A 17833-nucleotide genomic window follows, 5' to 3' on the forward strand; every position below is an offset into this window, starting at 1 on the left:
CAAACTCACATGGTATACTTAGCTACACAGCCACATGAGTATGAAAGGGCAACTAATTACTAACAAGTATGCTGTACTTGGATCATTGTAGAATTAGAGCAGAGCAGAGTATGCATGAAATCAAAACCAGGACATGCAATGGAACTGTACCATATATACTAACATGACTATATATCATGTGTCATTCCAGCAAAGGAGTTTGTATAATAAGAAAAAACAAAACCAGGACATGCAATGGAACTATACCATATATACTAACATGTACTACTCCTTTGAACTAAAACCACGACAAGAATTATGGAACGGAGGGAGTACTGTATATCATGTGTCATTCCAGCAAAGGAACTTATATATTAAGAAAAATCAAAACCATGACATACAATGTGCTGAGCAAGACCATGATCCACATCCATTTTCTACAAACTGAAAACTGCATCATAAAATAATAAACATGCTACTAATACAGAACTAGAAAAAAAAATCAACGGACAAGGAGGGAATTAAATACTCCCTCCCTCCGGAAATAAGTGACTTGGATTTGTATAAGATCTTATACAAATCGGTAATTCCGGACGGAGGGAGTATGATATATGATTGTGACTAAACTTGAGTAACAAAAAGAGTTTTAATTCATGAAATCACATTGCTACAAATCCGATTATTACCTGGCTATGGGACCGTAATGGCCATCCAAAGCAGGCCCCAAGGGCGAAGGTACCACACACACATAACCATCGATTTTCATGTTGTTTCTTAAAAAAAACCTAGGCTAGGCCTGTGCATTCTATTTTAACCGATAATTCGGTTTGTTAATGGGTAGGGTATGGGTACAATTTCATGCATGTGGGTTGCCCATGGGTCACACGATTATTATTTTTAATAATGTCAAACTACAATGATGAAAAACTATTGTCATATTTTCATGTGGATTATGATCTTCTATTTATGCATGATCACTTTGATTTTTTAAAGCATCATTACACATGTACATATATATATTCAATATTTTCATATGTATTTTGCTGTCATATTAATGCACAATCACTTCAACTAGGTTAGACCCGATGGACATGGGCACGATTAATGGTCCACCCGACCCGATTGCCACATTTACACATTCCAAGGCTGGCATGGCATTAATCGTGAACACTATGTTGACGTTGACCCCAAGGCCCAATCGTCCACGTCAGTTAATTCAGGATGGAAGGAGTAGTAGATATAAGGGTATGCGCAACTGGTCGTCCAATATTCCAAACAAGGTCAAGGTCTTCGCTTGGCTTCTCTTGAAGACCGCTCAACACTCCCAATAAACTTCTTCACAAGACCCCGCTCCCTTGGGCTCACTGCGAATGATGGTCAGCCACCTCCAAAGACCAATGGCCGCTTCCTTTCTTACCCCATGGACAGAACTGCCCATGGAGGTGCACCTATGGGATGCCCTTGATATTCATCACGACGGTCCTCCTTCAATTTGCTATGTACAATTACACCGCCTCAACACTTGCCGGTCATCTGTTGTGGCCCTCTGCCCTTCCCATCATCTTGCGGAGAATTTGGACCGCTAGGAACGCTAAGGTATTCTCAAATGAAGATGTATCGGTTCTTATGTCGATTTGACTAATTGTTGAAGATTTACGGAAAAACTCTCTACGCTTGTCCGCGTGGGGCGGACAAACACGTACGCATTGCCCCACCTCTCCTTCCCTTTAACTCTCCTCCCCTGACCAGATTCTCTCCCTCACTCCCCCTTCTCCTGACGCGCAACCCATCTCCCTCGCTCCCCTTCCCCACGAGGCGCCGCGACCCCCTCTTCTTTCCCCGACCGCTGCCGCTGCCCCAACCTCTCCTCGCGCCGCGGCACGCCTTCTGCCCAGAGCCCCATGTCCTGGGCTTCCCTATGGCCTAGATCGGCGCCATATAGGGATGTCAATGGCGCACTAAACAGCGCCGCCAAGCCCGTTTAAGTAAACTTTCCCCACGTTTTTAACTTCAACGTTTTCTCTTTCTTTGGCAAAGGCTACTTGTGGGCAGGGGTCAAACAGGCTCAAACGGGTGCCGTTTACATCCCTAGCACCATAGGGGAGGTCGCTGTGCGTGGATCCGGCGCTGGAGATCGGGGTCGCCATCGGCTCGTCGTTCAGGGTCCCGTTGGGGAACCGTCGTTCATGGTAGTCAACGCGTAGCAAAGGTGATTTTGAAAATAAAAAATAAAAGTGTGAAATTAGAAAATAAAAGTGAAACCTGAGGAAAAGCAAAAGATAAAAATTAAAAGTTCATAAAACCAAAAGTTAAGAAAATAAGAAAGTAGTAAAAAAAAACTTTGACAACCCAAAAAGCGATGTCAGTATTCGTCTGCCAAATTTGGTTTGTGCAGAGCTCCACCAAATCGCAATTAGCCAGGTGTAGACCCCCTGTTGATTACCTAAAAAATGGGTTTGCGCAATTCTTACATACTTGTCCACGTTCATTGTGCATGGCGGAAAAACGGCGAACTGTGCGTTATGAATAGCTACCGCTCGCTATACTCACAAATTCCCTGCCTCCACCACAAAGGGAAAGGACATAGAATAGAAAATAGAGATTGACGCCACCTCAAGACAGTGTTTCACATCGATAACTCTACATTGACTTATAAGTTCGATATATTAGATTCGCTACTAAAACAAGGTTTTTGACGCCATGGGAGTAAGTCATGTGCACTAGGACTTCGTGTTTGTCATTGTCATTGACAAAATCAGACCGACCGACTCTGATAAGGGAACAACGATAACGATGTGTCATCGACTTGCAATGGCGGATCCAGATTTGTGATCTTGGATGGGACAAACACTACTTTTTAATATTGGGTTGGGGCAAATACACTGCAGCTTTATTTTTGTTCCTAATATTTTTTTAATTATTATTTGTACTAATAAAATGGAATTTCAAAAATTATCCATCACTGTCGGCTCGTTCTGATGATGGTAGTGGTTGTTCGGTGATCCAAAAACCTGATGCAATCTATTCTATACCAATATATTAAATTGGAGTTGGTGATGATGGTACGGGCGTCGCGGTACGTCACTTCACCGAAATTACGAATCTACCACCGCTGTCCCCGCGTGCTTTTTAATCCCGGCTTCCGCGGTTCTCAAGCGTAGAAAAAACACGTACCGCCCAAAAAAGACGGTGGCCTCGCGGTTGCGGACCTGTGGCTCCGTCGCGTGCCCCGACCGCCGCCTCCACCGGCTCGTGTGCGCCGGTGACTCCTCACGGGACTTGGACAGCGATGGGATGAGCCTGAGGCCGGGATGGCGGTGGCTTCGTGCAAGGCAGTAGGGACCGCGTCGGCGCAAGCCATCGGTAGCCCTCCCGACGGGCAGTGGCGTGCGGCGACAAGTGGCCGGATGTAATGTGTGGGCGGTGCGCGGGCGCGGCGAACGGGCGAACAAGGCTGTGAGAAGGCGCACAGGCGTATCGGGCAGCAAGTGGGAGCAAGCGGCACGCGAGAGCAGACGGACAGCGGGAATCTATGGGGAAGGCGTGCGCACAAGCGGAATCTAGGTCGCCTCCCCGCCCAAAATCGCGATCACTTCGTCGCCGCCCCCTCTCTTCCTCCACCTGACATCCGATCCAACTCAATCACGAACTCCCCTCCATATGCCACAGTGTCCGCCCGATGTGAAGACAACGAACCCGTGCGCCCGTCCCGGTCTTTTTCTTTTGCCCGAGTCCTCGCTGCTCCTCCTCCACACCGCCCGTCCCACCATGCGTCCATGCCGCTCCCCTTTCTCTGCTAGCAGCGGCGGCACGGCAGCGGTCTTCCGATCGAGCCCGAAGTGGGCGGAGATCCTCGGCGCCATCGAAGGCGGCTCTGGTTGACGAGTCCGCAGGGATGAACTACAGAGATGACTTCGATGCGATGCACGCGATGGTGTCCCGCACGATTCCTGATTTGGCGCAGGGGATAACAACAAGGTGAAGAAGCGGGGCATCACCAAGCTGGAACTGAAACCGGATCACGTGAACCACCCGCTATGCTCTTTACAACTATTTACAAGCAGGCCTATGATTTCCTCCGCGATTGCCGAGCCTGTTTGCAGGTCCACCTCCGACCTTGAACCAAATGGCATATTTGTGTTGGAATTGTCACAATTTCATCGAACGAGTGGACATCTGCCAATTTTTAGTAGTTCTGTCCTCACAAGTTAGCAGCTGAGTAAGCTTTAATTTTGCCACACCTTGAATCAAAAGTTAAATTTTGGAATAATAGAGAAGAGAAAGAAGTAGTAGCTGATGTGTGGTGTTGATTCTTATAGCTCTCTGTTTCTATTAGCTCGAATTTTGCCACATATATTGAGATTTATATGTGATAAGGATGGATTTCAAACCAGGCTTCAATGTAAATAAAATCACTCCAACACTTAAATAATGTGATTAAAAGTATATATGTGATTTTTTTTAATGTTTACATGTTTTGTTATCCCGTACCAACACACGGGCACCTTATTAGCTTTTTTTTATTATGTTTGAGCTGCCTTGTATTTCTGGGAAGCTTTATAAAAGATCCATTTCATAAATAAAAAGTTAGAGCAAATTATATTCAGCGGTAAAAGAAGGGCAAATTCGTAGTTCTATCTTTCACTCATCTTCTATATCTAAGTAGGAAAATCCACTACTTGATTTCTCTCAACATGCAAAGCATGTCACATCATCATACCATTAATTTGTTCACACATCTATTTTTATCTATATCTAAGTAGGGGAAACCCACTACTTGATTTCTCTTAACATGTGATCGATGCAAATATTGAGGTTTACGTCGTGTTCTCCACAGGGAGTGAGTTTCGAATTCCAACTTAATTCTCAAAGCTAGACTCACAATTTTAAGGTGTTGAAGGTTTCAGAAGTTAAATAGACTCTAAAAGCTACTGGATTCTATGGTTTTAGTTGTTTTTGGTTTATAAAACTGCAGAATTAGCACAAACTAGAGTATAGCAAAGAACTACAGCAAGCAAATTACCGAGACATGGAAGAAGCAAGTCGTTTTAGACAGGGAAGAACATAGATTAGAGGAAAAACAGTAAGATCTAAACATCACAGCAACTACAAACTGAACTAGAACAATTTACTGCAAGAAAACTGAATTCAACAATTTAAACAAGAACTAGAGCAACAATTATCACAGACAAAGCAACATCAACACGGATCTAAGCACTATTTAGCAGGAAAGGGAAGAGATTACAGATAGGATTTCAGATCAGAACTTCGTACAGCAAGGGAAGCAAGGATTAGACAGGGAAGAGTTGGACTGGTCACCGATGAAACCCCAGAGCACGTTGTCGGTTTGCTGGTGAAGGGGAAGCAGGAAGCAAACAGGGAAGAGGTGGATCTTCAGGTCTTCATCGCCATGAGCATGGAGTTTCTCCCTTCCATCCTCTCTCCTCTCTTCTTCCTCTCTTCTTTCTGGTAATTTCTTCCCTTCTCGAGAGCCCCCTCTCACAGGCAGGCAGCTGCCTTTTAGGTAAAAGATGGAGTGGTTGGAAGTTTTGCAGGAAAGTCCTTCAAGTTATCTCTTATCTGCTCAAGTAGATCCTTTAGGAACTTGTAGTTGATGATTTAGTTGGTCTTCTTCCTTTTTCCTCCCTCCAAGATGAAAAATTTGTGCCTGGACGCACAAATCTGCAATAATTACACTAAGCATGTAAATATGCTCATTTAAGAGTTAATCATGCGTTAAACATTTAATTAAAAGCTCAATTAAGCACAAAGTGGCAGTTTAGCCTCTGAAATTGAGTTACTAATAGCGAAATATTCATGCTGATCAACATGTAAGCATGCCACATCATCACACTATTATTTGTTCACACAGCTATTTAGTGGGAAACTCATATTTTGTGTACATGCATGCATGTTACAGGCAACAAAGGAGCCCCAAAGGGCTCCTCGACCAAACTAGCGGCAACCGGCGTAGCTCCCTCGAAGATGCAAGCATTTCGGAGCTTCCAGAGTCACCAGAGAGAGAGGCTGATGAGCGACCGAACAGCCTTCACCTTGCCAGGAGCCCGACGTGCCCCTGTCGAGAGCCAACCCACAAGATCCTCAGAGGGGCGAGGGAGGCTAGGAAGGGCACTAGCCCTAGCCAGCACCGCATGGAGCACTGACTTCTAGAAGGCACAGCCCATGAGGAGGTGAGCCATGGTCTCGGGTTCCTGATCACAAAGAGGACAACGCGCGTTGAAGGGAAGATTGTGACGTTCCAGGCGGTCCGTCGTCCAGCATCGGTTGGCGCTCGCAAGTCAAACCCAAATCCGACACTTCAACGGTGTCCAACAACGCCAAATCTGAGCCCAAGAAGGGGAAGTCGGGCGTTCCTCAAAGAAGTGCAGGAACGCCGATTTGGCGGAATAGACACCCGAGGCCGACCAACGCCAGCGAAACACATCAGCCCTGTTTGGAAAAAGCTCCACGGAGGCAATTGTGTCCGTCAGCCGAAGAAATTCAACCATGCCTTGGGCATTGAGTGGGCCCGAAATGTCCTGGATCCAAGCGTTCTCAGCGAGGGCATCCGCAACACACCGTGTGCGGGTGATCCTCCGACCAACGGCGGCAAAGACGGTCGGGGCGACCGATTCAATCGACTTTCCATCAATCCAGTTGTCAAACTAGAAGAGGGTAGAGCGACCGTTACCCACCACCGAACAGCAAGCCTCACGGAAGAGGGTGAGCACAAGAGGGCTAAAGTGGATACGAACGGAGGCCCAAGGCTTATCGACCTCGGCCCGCTGCAACCAAGGCCACCGAAGCTGGAGGGCAGCGCTCACCAAGTTGGCGTCACGTACCCCTAGTCCTCCCAAGCGAATGGGGAGGCAAACCTTGGCCCAGGCCACATCACAGTGACCACGCTGAGCATCCGTCCGGCCTTTCCAGAAAAAACTCCGTTGCTTCTTATTAATGGTATCGCCCAACCATTTGGGAGCGTCGACGGCAAGGAGGGTGTGAACCAGAATCGCCGAAAGGACCGATTTGACGAGAGTCAACTGACCACCCCTGGACAACATCCCGGCACGCCAACCTGCGAGCTTGCGGTCCAGCTTGTCGAGAATGGGCTGAAAATCCTGACGGCGAAGCCTAGAGATGGGGAGAGGGGCACCCAAGTAGGGGACGGGAAACTCCTGAATTGGACAAGCCAGATAATGGAGAACGACCTGAACCTCCTCTGGAGAGCAACAAATGGGAGTAGCCGAGCTCTTAAGGATATTCGTGCGCAGGCCCGAAGCATCACCGAAGACCTCAAGCAAATCTAACAAGATGGTGCACTCCTCCACCTTAGGCTTGATAAACACGACCACGTCATCAGCGTAGAAGGAAGCCTGACAACCCGGAGTCACACCTCTAAAAGGAGAAAGGAGGCGTTCCCGGAAAGCAACCAGAAGAAGGCGGTTGAAGGCATCCATCACAATGACGAAAAGCATTCGGGACCAGCAAGACGAGAAAAATATACCGGTAAAACCATGCGGGCCTAGGACGTGATCCCGAGGCAAAGCCCGAATGGCAGCCCAGATCTCCTCCTCAGCAAAGGGCTACTCCAAAACGCGCAAATCCAAACGCGGGATTTGGAGAAAATCGAAGTCCAAGGTCCTCAAACCTCCTCGAAAAAAGAAGTAATTGCCTGCTCAATGCAATCCTGATCGACCAGATCCTGACCCTCATGGCGGAGCTGCGCGATAAAGTTCCACCTGCGACGAGCGCCCGCGTGAAAATAGCTAAAATCTATCATACAATTACATTATATGTTTTTAACGGATATTTTTTTGTTGCCATTTTACTCACGTATCTTAATTAAGAATTTCCTTCAGCAGACTTTGACTGAAAATTTCCGCGAGAACCCGCGGGACATCTGTTTCCGTAAATCCGTAGTCCATCCGCCTTTTCCTTCCCGCGCGGAAACCCCCGCCCAAACTCCAAATCCCGCCCAAGCAAGTTCCGCTTTCCCAGCCGGCGAGCAATAGCAGCAGCACGGCGCCGTGTTCTAGCCGCCGCTGAATTCCGCGACCCATCCGAGCAAGTGGATCACCGGATGGGGAGACCACGGAAGACGAAGGCCAAGGCCGGCGCCGAGGCCTCCTCCCCCGTCTTCTCCATCGGTACGCGGAACCCTAACCCGGACGATTCCCCAACCAGGCGGTAGATGTCTCACAGTGCAAAGTTTCCGTTCCGCAGGCAACTGCAAGGTGGAGATACACGGGGGCGGCCTTAGGTGCCTGTCCACGGAGCAGGATCTCACCATTTCTGGGCCCAAGGGCGCAAAGATTGTCATCGCCGGTATGCCGCGAGAAAGATCTCGTCTCCCTCATTTGTTTTCTCCTGCTTTTGTCCTAGATACTATTCTTTGAGGATGCTACCAATTTTGATAACGATCCTGTCCTGGTGCAGTCGATGGAGCCAGGAGTTCTTCCGATGGGATTGGTTAGTGTTGGAGTTATTCTGATGAGAGTTGAATCAGTGGTGGCTCTGCTCATTGCAGTGATGTAATCTTTTTGTTGTCTGTAGGTGAGGGTTCTGGTTTCATCATTCTGAATCCCAATGAAGTTGACAGCCAGAACAAATCTTTGCTTCAGGTAATCTATCGTTTGCGTTAAGCTTTCCGCTCTTGGAGGTTTATCTTTCTATATTGATAGAGCCTGTGTTTGACTGGTTGTAGAACTGAAAGGTTTACAGTTTTGCATGGATAAGCTTTATTGACGAAGCATTGATGATTGTGTCAAAAAAAAATACAATGATAACTCATGTACATTTTGCTCTTGAATTTGCTAGGAAGCACTAACGCTTTATAAGAATGAACTTCCAACTATGGATTATGCCGCTGACACAGGAAAAAAGTCAGGCTTTCTCGAAAAATGCATAATTAACGGGTATAAATCTTCTTCATTTTTTCGCAGATTGTTTTGGTAGTCATTGTCTACTACTTACCATTTCTGATTGATGGTCTTGACAGAATTCTTCTTGGAATTCTGATTTGATATTATACTACTGTATTGTTTTCTAAGAGCACACACAGTAAATATTATTGCTATAGTACTATTTGTAAGAGTAGAAAGAGTTAACATTATGGTTTCGTGTCCTTTTCCTCCCAGGAAGTACAAGACCCTAATTCTGAGGTCTAGATCAGCTGCAGGGCTTGAAGAGGTAAGCTTGAAGCATCATTAGTGTTCTACCCATGCATTGTCCAATTTGGCTGCATAGTGCATAAGTACTACTCTGGATTGGTTTATCTGCTCACTAGCTTTATGTTCATCAGTATCTTATACATATTTACCTATGATAAAAGTACGCCAAATTAAAAGTAAGATATGAGATTTTAAGAGTTGTACTTCTGCATCAAGCTCTCCAAAAGGAAAGAAATGAGATGCCAGAGATGTTCGAGTACTCTGATGTACAGTAATGTATTGATTTTTTATTTATTTTTCTAAGATATTATTTCCTTTTTGAGTCTGTGTATCCTTCTTTTTCTTTGAGTATTTGATTTGCACACAAGTAGCAGAAATCCAAGGATTACATCAGCATGCTCAAGTATGAGATGTCGTATGGTAAGGCGGAAGACACTGATACAGGAGCTTGGAGATTAGGGACATCTTAAGTGTTTATATCTCATTATCCCAGCAACTGCTATCTTCACAAATAGTAATTAAAACTGGACCAGAGTAATGGTTCAACCAGACAAAAACTGGAACCAGAGCCTTGGCTGGTCTGGTTTGTTATTATATCTTTGTACTCCTTTGCCTCCCCGAACTGGCGATATCCATGGTTGAACTGGACATTTTTTTATGTAAACTGCTAGAAAGTCATGATGTTGGACCGAACATCAGCTATATGCATGACTATCGTGGTGCAGAAGGAATTAAAACGCAGCACCAGCGGTGCATCGAATGCAATATGTAGCCTACAGAAGATCAGAGTGATTTGGCTGACCAACCAACCAATGTGTGGGTTGTGTTATAGTTGCAACTAGTAATCTATCAGTGTATATTGAACCAGCTGGTTAACCAGCAATCGGTTGAAACTATGCACAAGTGAGCCAGACACTCGAGTGGTTCAATGACTGGTCTGTTTTTTCAATAACTATGTCTTTCACCAGTCACTAGTTACTACTGTCACCTGAAAAGTTGTGTCTAATTGACACATCAAATTCTGAATCTCAAATTAAATTATCCTCCATTCTGAAATAAGTATCTACTTTTCATACAGCTTTTAAGTCATTTGAACATTTGAAGAAATGTGCGTTACAGATGTGCAATATCTTTAGTGGCTAGTGAATACAGATTTTCTTGAAGAGCTGAAAGTTCAATTAAGTTGACCTATGTGGATTTTTCATTTACTTCTATTAAAATACAACAATGTAAGAGCGGATAACTGAGAGGCAAATAGCTCCTGAGAGCGTGCGCTCCCAGTATAAGCAGTGGAATCACAAAAATACTTAAAATTGGTAAAAAAATAATCTATGGTATTACTTTCTTATGTATAATTGGTCATTTCTTCTATGTTTTGGTAAATTTTCATAGAAAACAAAGAACTTTTGTGCCCAGAACGGGAATAAAAAATTTGGTGTCCTAAACAAAAGGCAAATTTGAGAATTACATTTTTATACAGGTTGCAAAACTAATCCTTTTTACGCGAAATTTTACAAGGATATAGAAGACATGGTCATTTATATATTTGAATTGTTTTCAGTTTTTTGACATATGTAAAATTTGATTTTGCACCCAGTTGCACATGCTAATGGGTGAGCCTTTGAATTTCTCAGTACTCATGGATAATTGAAATGTTCCTCCTTGCTTGTACAACTGAACCACCATGCCAGATAATTAAAGTCATATCTAACCACTCTTTTCAAACAGATCATAGCTGCTGTATCATACCAGATAGTGCCAGCTGACACGCAGTATGCTGAAATACCCCTGGCAGTTGTGAGATCACATTTCCAACGTGTGGTATGTTACACATAAATTCTTTTAAGCTTCAAAACTAGCATCCCTTTTGCAAGATTCATTCCAATCTGATGTTACTAAAGTTGAATTGCTTTTGCATGCCTTGTTGGTACTTCTTTTTGTCACGCCTAGGCCTAGTGTGGGGGCGTGACATGTCATGCCTCGGAACCAGAGGCCATAAACAGTGGGCCTCAAAAGCTCATTCTTTTCCTTAATGGTTACCTAATATGTCTATTCCAACTGGTTATTTATACTTCATACCATATGTGTACAATCATCAACTCATCACTCATTCAAATTCCTTATATTCTACAAAAATTCATACTTACAATTGATCTAATCCAACATACTATACCCTAACTAATCTTGGATTATGATGGAAATATTATTATTACTAATAGGTAAATGTGTCACCTGAAATACTTCTTGGCTCTTCCCAGACTCTAATTAGACCTATGGAGCACGCAATCATTCAGTTATATTTGTTTGATGCATTCTCATTGCAAACTAGAAAGATGGTGTAAGTTATTATAAACCTATTATGCTTTTCTCGGCGAATGGCAGTTGTGCACTAAAGTTCAGATGGTATATGAATATATACAATATTGATCTATTGTTTATCCCAGGGCTTTGGCCATCTCTTGTATAAGGAACTAAGCCAGCGTCTTCAAAATGTTGGTGTCAACACTATATTCTGTTGGGCAGATAAGGTCTCTGAAGGATTTTGGCTTAAACAGGCAAGTGAAAATGGAAATTTATAACTCTCTTTGTTTCAGTTTTATTTTGCGTAATGAATAAATCTTAGTATTAATGATTGGCAGATGCTATATTGGTTAGTAACCTAATTCTTGCATTACTGCTTGGAGAAACACGTAGCAAAGAAATTAAGAAAGATAGGAGGAACTGTATGTTCCGTTAATAAAGTAGGAAAATGCCTCCAAATTCAAGCTAACCTGGATCTGGCACACACAGCAAATAGAAGATGACTATAGGAGGACTCGCAACTCACAAGTAGAAACCCTTTGTGGGGAAAAACATGGGCAAACAGGTGTTGAGGAGAGATACAGATACAAGCATGGATGTTGCAATGAGGCTCACTATTTATCTCTCTTCAATCCCTAGGTCTACAGAGCTATATAGGGGCATAAACTGATTTCATGTAGGGTAGAACTCAGGTTGTCACCGAGACACGTCCAAAACATGTATTCATATCACAAATATGACATTATTTTTATCATTATATTTTGAAAATAAAAATCTAACGCTGGTTTCTCATGGAGTGTTCTGAAAATGTAACATGGCGATATGTTTGGCAAGATGCTTGACTTGTTACACCTTTTTGTATTTTGGCAGTCCTTAGCATGGACAATCTTATGCTCCTAATATGAATACTTTTGGACTCCTCTGTAATTGCTCAATGCCAAACAACACTTATTAACTTCTTCATTATGGGTTTCCCAGCCCGGTTTTGGCCCGGAAGCCTGAGATGAGTAGCTGATAGAAACATAACTACAATTTTGTTCCAAAAAGGATTATAATGCTATATTTTCAATTCACAATGGCTAGTCTTTATGTGCCTTAGAATTTTTGGGTTGGGCATTCTCAAGCCCAGACCAAAGCCTGGCCCAGGGTTTGAACAGGTCTACTTATAAGTTTATAAGCAACCGATGAATTTCAATTCATAGTAGTTGAACTTTGCCATCATTTTAGCTCATTGTTCTGTCAGTGTGTCTTTTCTTTACAAAAAGAAACTCCTATTTTTATCCTACTTTATCAACATTGATACCCAATCAAGAACTGCAAGGTTATGCTAATCATAATTCTGGTGTGTGCATCACAGGGTTTTGTATCTGTTGGAGAGGTCGATAGTAAAGGGAAGATTCGCAGGATTCCAGTAAGGGCTGATATCAGGCGAGCATTATGCTTTCCGGGCAGTTCAACACTTATGGTTACTCATCTGAAGAAGGAACTGCCAACTCCGCCAATAATTCCACTAGCAAAACTGCCCGCCATGGTACCAGATAGTAAGTCTTCATGAATTCATAATTACAGTTTGTTTTGTTCTTCTTTTTTGCACTCACATATCTTTCCTTTTGATTAGTTTTTGTTTCGTTTTGCCTTTTGGCCTTTGTAACTTTCGTCGTCTCAGCGCTTCTTCGAATGAAAATGACACGCACTTAGGTGCGGGTTCGAGAAAAATATGAATTCGTAATCCCGATATCTCAAACCCAGTAATTCCGTGCTACATGCATGCCAATTCTTTGGTTATTTCTTTTGTTACAGTTTTATTTGTAACCATGGTAAATCTAAGTCAATAGGGCAAACTAGAGAAATGGCTAACGGAATATTCTTTGCTAATAACCAAATGAATTACTCTAACAAGCAATACAAAACTCTTCTGCCCACTGTGTTTTGGGCTTTTGGCGACAACCAGCAGCTCACATCCTCATACACATTGGGTTAGAGGGGAAAAAACTATTGTAACCCATAACTTGGAGGAGTTAAAATAATTACCACTGTGTCCTTTATTCTTGGCATTTTCTTTGAAGTTTCATTAGCATGCCACTTTTAACCTACTACATTCTTTACTCAAAATGCTTCATCAGTGGCGGAGCTTGAAGGGAAGTGCTAAGGCGACCAAGCAGACAAAATATCCTCAAATTTTGAGCATTACTTGATATCCAAATTCTATAGTCAAGGACTTCATTAAGAGTTTTCTTAGAGTATGAGTAGCCATGGCACACTCTGACCCTAGAGAAGTTTGGCCTTGGCATCATGCCATTATGTACCCAATGTGATGGTCCATTTATTTGGTTGAAAGAAATCTTTATTACACAGAGGCTGCATTTGTCAATTTTGCGAGTGGACAATTAAAGTTCTGCAAAGGGGGAAAATCTGAAATTTTGGTCATGGATATCAGTGCTGTTGAAGTGTATAAGAGGATTGCCTACCCTTTCCAAAAGATCGGTCTTTTGGTTGTGTTGGCTAGTGCATGAGGCTTGACATGGCATCAGAGCCAAAAGTCTCAAGTTCAAGTCCTGCCTTTTTTTTTATACCTCTGAGTTTTAGACATGTTGACTTGTCTTCCCCGTCATACGTGAGGGTGTGTGTGTTCAAGTGTATAAGTGGATTGCCTAACCCTTTCCATTAGATCGGTCGTTTGGTTGTGTTGGCTTAGTGCATGAAGTTTGATAACTGCAACTACAACCGATGTACTCTTACATTGTAATAAAACCTGGCAAGCGTATAACTTATTGGTTTACTAAATTTGATTTCATTCAACCTTTGGAACAAAGACAGCAAATCCGGCTTAATCATATAAGCATCAGTGCATTTACAAAAAGAAAATTCCAATTGCTATGTTTAGTGCTGATCTTCTATGATCATTTTCAGGCATCTCTCCTGGTGGTACTGATACTGCAGTTCCCTCCTGTGAAAAATCGGTTCCTCAGACATTTGGATGCCACAAAGTCAGCAAGGCTGGACAGGTGGCAAGAAATGGATCTTTCACTGGTACTGGAGGATGTTCATCATCTGACCAACAATCGAAGAAACGGATATCTGAAACCTCATCATCTTCACTGAAGTCAAAAAGAGTAAGATGCAGCGGTCATGCTGACTATAAACAAGACATGAAGCAAAATGATATTTGTGACAGCACTCCTTGTACTCCTAGTATGTCAGTTCACGTTGAAAGAAAATTATCAGGAGATGCCAAGGGCGCTATCTGTTCCAATGGAAGGCCTTCAGTTATGCTTATGAATATTGCAGATGAAACAAAGAAGATACGTCTTACAGAGGTAGTATGTATAAGGTTTAATCTTATCTTTGAGAAAATGTGATAGGTATTTCTAAAATGATGGAATGTGAGTATTCTCACTGAACAAATTGACAGTCTGGTGCATTAAGGAGACTGCAGCTATTTTCTTTAAAAAAAATCATACTTTTTCCCCACCAATGCACTTATCTTGCTTTCTTTCTATATGTATTGAGTTGTGAATTACGATGCAGGTAGTTGAAATGCTTGGGGGATTTGTTACTTCTGAAGGAAGTTCATGCACACATGTCGTTACTGGAAAAGCTCGAAGGACTATGAATTTTTGCATTGCTTTAAGCTCTGGGTTAGTTCTCATTTAAACTTCCCTAACCTAGAGATGCTTCCATCATGTCTCAAACTATAATAAAATTTCCATTCCTTGTTTCACACCGACTTAATTCAACATTTCGCATACAGATGTTGAAACAGGGAGTAATAGCTTTCAATTGACTAGACTACACACTCATTGCAGGGCTTGGATAGTTTCTCCAAACTGGCTAAAACAAAGCTTCAAACAAGGGAAATTTGTAGGTGAGTCAAAACTTCAGATAGCTAGGTAATCAATTCTTGCCATATAGACATGCAATGAAAGACGCGCCATATATGCTCAAGATTTATGTAGTCATCTTAAGCTCCTGGAAGCTGTTGTTGGATGAACTAGGTGCTTAAACCCCGGCACATGATCTAAAACAAGCAAATGTTCTGCTTAAAATCCATGGTAAAAGCAACAACTTATGCTGTTTTCTTCTCTTGTACTTCTCTGCTGTTTCTTAGGCGAATCCGAACATGTTCTGGATGACGAAGAATATAAGATGAAATACAAGTCTGAAATGAGAGATGCGGTTATGAGGGCTCAGGAGCGGCCTTGCTCGTTATTCTCTGGCTACACTTTCTGTCTCACCAAGTACATCCAACCCTCTCCTGATGTCCTGTCTCCCATCATCAAATCAGTTGGTGGCAAGGTAATTCAGTTCATCATACTGTGCCGAACTTATATATGAGTAAACTTCTTGGATGTGGTGAAAATTAAGCAGAACTTATACCATCCGAAGAATCACTGTAGAGCCTGGAGGTTAAATTTCTGTGACATTTTTTTTGTAAGACACCTCAATTTTCTAATTTTGCCAGGCATGAAGTTCTGGCATAACATCTTGAAATAGAACAGTTAAAGAGTGATTTTATGTATGAAAACCGGTTTTAAAATGGTTTGACTACATAAAGATAGCACTTAACCTGAAAGTATTTAGTAGATGGCACTACTAAGCTGATGCGTTCAATTTTGGGATGAATTACTAAATTTTGCATGCGTGCTGCATTGAAATGTTTCTATTGTAAAAGACCTTACTCAGAAAGCATAGTTACATTGCCTATTCTAAAGTAAGTTGCATGTATTTACTTTGCAGATCATCAGTGAGCTGGATGAATTAGATGAGCCATCAAAGACAATCTTCTTGGCGTGTGAGGAAGATATGGAGCTTGCAATGGATGCAGCAAAAAGAGGCATAATGACATTCAGCACTGACTGGTTCATGAGCTGTGTCATGAGGCAAGAGCTTGACCTCGAGGCGCCTCTGTTTATCCTTAGCTTAGCCTAGGGCCTGAACTTTGTATTGACTTTTGCTAAGTTATCGCCTCGTTGGCTATTGTAAATTCTTCTAGTGTTTGAAAAGGCGTGACCTTAAAAAATTATCAAACTAGTCATGCTGGGACAACACTCGTGCAATTACTATGGTATCTTCGTATAATCTAGAGACAACGGTAATAACATACTTCCTCTGTTTGGTATCCATGTGTATATAGACAAAGTTGCGACATTTAATACCAAACGGAGGAAGTATTATACACTAGTAGATGAACTATATTATATATACATTTTTTCATAATTATATAATAGTACCTCTGTTTGAAACCAATCATTTGTAAAACGAGCTTCCAGTTTCATGTATGCTTGGATGGCCATGTTTTTGCTCAGCCTGCACTAAAAGCATCTCCACCAGAACCCTATTCACTTTGTGGAGCCAAAAAAAACTACTTAAAGTCTTCAACAGAGCCTCTAGCCCTCTAGTGATTCCCTATTTTAAGGAGGCCCTTAAAAAGGACCCTCAAGCCCTCATTCCCATCGGTCAAGGGATCCATTATCCCATTTGAGCCTTACCCCCTCGCCTCCACTTTGCCCCGTCCTCTACTTCGCCCCGCTGCCGTCGGCCAGGTCCAATCTGGCGCTGCCCAAGACCGTCGGCTGGGTCCAATCTGCTGTCGTCAACGGAGGAGACGTCGTCGCCGTTGTCGTTGAAGCCAAGCATTGCAGGAGAGTTTTTCTAGCCATGGTCCGAGTTTTTTTTTTTTGCTTGGTTTCAAAAGGCTTCACCGATGACCAAGTAAACTTCTTCGTCCATTGATGGCTAGGGAGCTGCTGGATCTGTGGCGGCGAGGGACGGTGGAGGAGCGCAGGGAGGAGGAGGCATGGAGGGATGAGGAAGGCGGCATGCGGGGGAGGAGGTGCCACAGAGGAACGCGAGAAGAAGGAGGCACAGCGAGAGGCGGACGATAGGGAGGAGCGGCGCAACGGAGTCAGCACGGCGGGGAGAATGAGGCGTGACGGGGAAGAAGAAGCACGAGGGCAAATTTGGAAGCTCGCAAATATATAGGGTCTGAGAGTGGCCCCTAACTGACAACTACGGACCTTGTTTTAGGAGCTATTTGTGAATAATGTTGAAGATGATCTAAATTACGCCCCTTCCTGCCCACCCAAAAATCCGTCCTCACATCTGTTTGGATGGTAGGGTTGGCCCATGAAATTCCTGGCCATTTGCCAAATCCATTGATAAAAACAAACAATCCTCATGGCCCCGTTGTCTTTTCGCTAAACATCGGCCTTATTTAGATATATATGGCAAAGAGAAAAATAACAACAATGCAATTACATAATTATAGTTTGATACAAAACACTATTAAAAATATTTCAATTTTTTAATTATTTTTTTAGAACAACGATATGGCTTATTGATTCATGAAACAAGTAGTTAAATAGATCAATACACAAAATAAC

General features: G+C 43.0%; 1 protein-coding gene across 1 annotated transcript; it reads left to right on the forward strand.

The window, feature by feature from the left end:
* Positions 1-7842: 7842 nt before the first annotated feature.
* Positions 7843-17630, forward strand: LOC100845185. The gene is made up of 14 exons (XM_003568520.4): positions 7843-8126; positions 8203-8304; positions 8416-8448; positions 8533-8600; positions 8797-8894; positions 9117-9168; positions 10878-10970; positions 11594-11704; positions 12808-12991; positions 14361-14767; positions 14979-15088; positions 15257-15315; positions 15559-15746; positions 16188-17630. Exons 1-14 carry the CDS (start codon positions 8060-8062, stop codon positions 16377-16379), a joined length of 1764 nt encoding a protein of 587 aa, XP_003568568.1. The 5' UTR covers positions 7843-8059; the 3' UTR covers positions 16380-17630.
* The last annotated feature ends 203 nt before the right edge of the window (positions 17631-17833 follow it).

This window comes from Brachypodium distachyon, chromosome 2 (assembly GCF_000005505.3).
Source record: "Brachypodium distachyon strain Bd21 chromosome 2, Brachypodium_distachyon_v3.0, whole genome shotgun sequence".
Classification (NCBI taxonomy): domain Eukaryota; kingdom Viridiplantae; phylum Streptophyta; class Magnoliopsida; order Poales; family Poaceae; genus Brachypodium; species Brachypodium distachyon.

What these genes read in the sequence shown, in the direction of transcription:
- LOC100845185 (XM_003568520.4), top strand. Translation starts at nt 8,060, where the DNA reads ATGGGGAGACCACGGAAGACGAAGGCCAAGGCCGGCGCCGAGGCCTCC. An exon ending in CGCAAAGATTGTCATCGCCG is followed by an intron (nt 8,305 to 8,415) that starts GTATGCCGCGAG and finishes GTCCTGGTGCAG; the next exon opens with TCGATGGAGCCAGGAGTTCT. An exon ending in TCAAATCAGTTGGTGGCAAG is followed by an intron (nt 15,747 to 16,187) that starts GTAATTCAGTTC and finishes TTTACTTTGCAG; the next exon opens with ATCATCAGTGAGCTGGATGA.